Genomic DNA, 4,491 nt, shown 5'->3' with positions numbered 1-4,491 from the left:
ATGAGCTGCGAGTATAGTGGGGACATCTTTGCCCTGCGCTTTGCGTCAGCAGAATGTATTGATACCGGAAGTATCCACGCTTCCTGGGGCGCAAAGGTCGACCTGGTGAGAAAGTTGAACATCCCCCAGCTCACAAAGGTAACCGTCTTCATAAAGGGATGGGGCAGCAAATTCGCGACGGAACGCATGTTGGGATTCTTAGGTAAGCAAAACCAAGGTTTGGTTCCAGAGAAATGGGAGGTATTCCACAGGGAAGAAAAGGAACTCTCCTTGTGGTTGGCATTGATCAAGTCTCCTTGAAAAATTTGGCTGTCAGCAAAGCAGGATAGGCAAAAAACCTCATATTGAGACATCAGACCATCATCGATTGTCCCAGTGATGGGAAGAATACGATAAGCAAAGACCCTAATATTACAACGTTAGGCAGCGCAGGGGCGAGAGACTCATTACCCGTTCCCAATGATTGAAGTCATCCAAATAAACCTCCACCGGAGCGAGGCAGCTACATTCGCTCTGATGGAGAAAATCAGCAAGGGCAAGATTCCTACTGCTTAATTCAGTAGCCATGAACGTCTCGGAACAAAGCTTCTGGACTGAACCATATTAACTACCTTTTATTTTATGCAAACACTGGTACTCGGCAGAGGACCTGCGCTATTTGTCAAAAAAATTTAAATTATATATTTTCCCAAGAGTTGTCAACGTCGGATGCTTCACCGTCTCTTGGTGACATGCGACTCTCCGACACGACCATCCACGTCGGAGCTGCAACGGCTGGTGAGGAAAGAAAAACAGACAGGAAATTAGGTACTAATAGGGTGCGATGCGACCTTTCACCACATTTCGCGGTGCCAAGCACTGGCAGAGTTCTTGAATACTAACGATCTTATAACACTTAATATTGATAACACCGTTATCTTTGTTAATAGGATTAGGGAGAAGGTATTTGATGTGACGATATGTTCAGAAAATCTGAACGATAAGATTCAGGATTGGAGGGTCTCCATGGGACACTCCTTCTCTGAACATCGGTACATTAGGTTTCGAATAGCAGAATATAACGTGTTTAGTAAAAAAATATGCTTACCATTGTGTACATTTAGTAACATAGATGGTTTATTTTAAAATATTGAATAATTTGATCTAAATTTCTTTATAAATTTATCAATTTGAAACTATATACCTGAAACAAAGAGAAGTTTATATGAGTTTTCTAGCAGTTAAATGAAACGTTTTCTATACAAATATTAAAATTTCTTCAATAATTTCCAATGTTTTAGAAGAAAGCTCATTAGTTTTTTAATGAGTTCAATTGCTAAAATCATGAGCTCAAGAAGCTTATTTGATTGAACTCATATTCGAGCTTAAACTTCATATTAACGTAGATGCTTATGTACCCAATTTCCGGACATTGTCCTTATTTAAACATGGACGAACATGTCTAGTCCTACCCTAATGTACACGGCATCTTATATGAATGAAAAACTTAATATAACTCGATAATATTATTGCTCCGTGGTTTATCTGTACACTTTTTCTACTTATATCTGCAGGTAACCGAAGAGGATGCTGCCCAGGAAATTCGAGGGAATGCAGTACACATAGCACGGCAACTGCAACGACCGAAACGTCTCGACGATGAGGATGACGACAATAATCCTAGCGATGGAAAGTCCTGCGAGTGGCAGGACGATATGGATAAACAAATGATGCGGCGCTCGACTATTTTCAAACTACATGAAAATCTAAATAAAAACCATTGTGACTACAGTGATTTACCGCGCAACTTTGAGCGGAGATTTCTGGGTGACGGTATGTATATGACAGAGAGGAATAGTATAGAAAGCGAGGATATTGCTTCCTCCATTTGGTTTATGGCTTTTGAATTCTATTTGAAATGATGATTCTTGGTTGGCAATGAAATTTTCTCTTTCTTTATCAGATGATATAAGTGTGAAGCACATATCAATGAGTCGCAAGTCGCTGATGATGCTCAACGAGTCACGTTTTGTTGCGAAACGTCGCCTAACTCAACAAACGCATCGCAACACAGATTTCAATAGAAATCCCTTGCATGGATACGATAATACAGCCTTTGAAAATGGAAATGAGTGAATGCATTGAAAATTCAATTTATATATGTATCTAAACGATTGGTTTTTTTAAATAAACTTTCTCAATTCAATTGCAAGCAAATTATGTATACTTATTAATTCTTTATATCAAGAAACATAAGAGGTCTGTACAAAAAAAATCGCGAATTTACTTTCCTTACTTACTTTAATTGGCTATAACAGAATATTTGTTCCACTAGCCGAACGTAGAATAACGTTCCAAGCGCCTCGATCTTCTGCGCTCATTCTAAAATCTCTGACACCAAGTTTCGAGGTGTCTCCCACTACTTGATCTTTCCATCGGGCTTTTGGTCTTCCCGGTCTGCGTGTACCACCGTGTTTGCCTTCAAAAGACTTCTTTGCTGGAGCTTCTTCATCAATTCTGACAACATGACCTAGCCAACGCAGCCGTTGTATTTTGATGCGTGTAACTATGCTATCGTCGTCATACAGCTTATACAGCTCGTTGTTCATACAACTCCTATATTCTCCATTAACGCAAACTGGTCCATATATTTTACGAAGAATATTTCTCTCAAATATTCCAAGCACTGCCTCATCTGCTCTCACAAGTACCCATGCTTCAGAACCATATAACAGCACGGGTAGTATCAGTGTCTTGTATAGTGTAATCTTCGTCTGTCGAGAGGTGGCCTTGTTTCTAAACTGCTTACTTAGTCCAAAGTAGCATCTGTTTGCCAGTATTATTCTTCGCTTAATCTCAAAACTGGTGTCATTCGTTTCGGTTTCGGCGGTGCCGAGGTAGATAAAGTTACTGACTGTCTCAAGGTTGTGGTTCCCAACTTTCTCCATTTTCTTTATCTGCTTGGTTGAAACCATCCATTTCGTCTTATCTCCATTTACTACCAGACCCATTTTCACTGACTCTCTTTCGAATCTTTCAAAGCCTTCAGTTACTACTTCCGGTGACCGACCTATGATATCGATGTCGTCGGCATAGGCGAGTAGCATGTGTTCTCTTGTGATTACTGTGCCATATCTATTCACATCTGCATCTCGTATAATCTTCTCCAGCAGGATATTAAAGAGATCACACGATAGGCTGTCTCCTTGTCTGATACCTAGTTTGGTATTAAATGATTCGGAGAGATTCTTTCCTATTCTTACTGAGGAACGCGTATCAGCAAGTGTCATCCTGCAGAGTCTTACTAATTTTGCGGGGATACCAAACTCAGACATGGCTTGAAATACCTTTGAACGTAAAGGAGTATCGAAGGCGGCTTTGTAGTCAACAAAGAGATGGTAGGTGTTGATTTGTTCTTCTTGGGTCTTTTCCAGGATTTGACGCAGTGTGAATATCTGGTCTAGGGTGGATTTATCAGGTCTAAAGCCGCATTGATAGGGCCCAATTATCTCATTGATTTTAGGTTTTAATCTTTCACACAGTACGCTCGAGAGTATCTTGTATGCGATGGGGAGAAGACTTATTCCTCTGTATTTGGCACATTCTGCCTTGTCTCCTTTCTTGTGTACGGGACATAGTATGCTGAGGTTCCAATCATCGGGTGTGCGTTCTTCTAGTCAGATTGCGCATATAAGCTGATTCATACGCCATATCAGCGTGTCGCCTCCGGTCTTAAATTTCCAGACTTTATTCTGACTCCTGTACATCTCAATTCGCTCATACTCAGGTCTTTCCATTTCCTTTTTCTTTCTGCGGAATAGACGTTTCTCCTCTCTCCTTTTCTCCCGATACCTCTCCTTCATCTGGCGCATTGCTACTGATTGCAGGGTTACTCCATATGCCGCATTCTTGGCTCCAGTAGCATCTCGACACTCTTGGTCGTACCATGGGTTTTTGGAGGAGGCTTCCGGCACCCAAGTACGCATTTCGCGGCATTTTCCATGGAGTGGGCAATATTTTGCCACTGCGCCATTATATCATCGGAACATGGAGTGCTTTCATCAAGCAGTTGGGTCAGTCGTGTGGAATATGCCGCTGCCATTTGTTGTGTCTGCAGCTTTTCAATGTCCAGCTTCCGTGCAGTGTCAGATCGTACTTTCCTCGCCATGTTCAATCGGGTGCGAACCTTTGCTGCAAGATGGTAATGATCCGAATCTATATTCGCTCCACGGATCGATCGTACATCTAACACGCTGGATGAATGCCTTCCATCTATTACAACGTGATCAATTTGGTTTCTCGTGTTTTGATCGGGTGGCAGCCATGCGGCTTTGTGAATATTTTTATGTTGAAATAAAAATATTCAAAAATAGAGATATTGAGCTGAAATTGTGCACAGGTTCTTTTTTTTCCATAAGCAGGTTAAGTTCAAAGATGGGCTATATCGGACTATATCTTGATATTGCTGCCATATAGACCGATCGGCCGATTTAGGGACTTAGGCCCATAAAA

The 4,491-nt window shown here is 41.2% G+C and overlaps 1 protein-coding gene across 1 annotated transcript; it reads left to right on the top strand.

Moving 5' to 3' along the window:
* On the top strand, positions 1 to 2,141 carry LOC131996819 (uncharacterized). Its single transcript, XM_059366838.1, has 3 exons — positions 1 to 105; positions 1,554 to 1,812; positions 1,943 to 2,141. The coding sequence occupies exons 1-3, from the start codon at positions 1 to 3 to the stop codon at positions 2,113 to 2,115; spliced, it is 537 nt and encodes a 178-aa protein (XP_059222821.1). The 3' UTR covers positions 2,116 to 2,141.
* The last annotated feature ends 2,350 nt before the right edge of the window (positions 2,142 to 4,491 follow it).

This window comes from Stomoxys calcitrans, chromosome 1 (assembly GCF_963082655.1).
Source record: "Stomoxys calcitrans chromosome 1, idStoCalc2.1, whole genome shotgun sequence".
Lineage (NCBI taxonomy): Eukaryota > Metazoa > Arthropoda > Insecta > Diptera > Muscidae > Stomoxys > Stomoxys calcitrans.
This window is presented reverse-complemented; position numbering and strand designations above follow the sequence as displayed.

Excerpts from the sequence above, each read along its gene's own strand:
- LOC131996819 (XM_059366838.1), top strand. The coding sequence starts at position 1 with ATGAGCTGCGAGTATAGTGGGGACATCTTTGCCCTGCGCTTTGCGTCA. Across the intron at positions 106-1,553 it reads GGGGCGCAAAGGTCGACCTG|GTAACCGAAGAGGATGCTGC; the intron begins GTGAGAAAGTTG and ends TTATATCTGCAG. Across the intron at positions 1,813-1,942 it reads GCGGAGATTTCTGGGTGACG|ATGATATAAGTGTGAAGCAC; the intron begins GTATGTATATGA and ends TTTCTTTATCAG.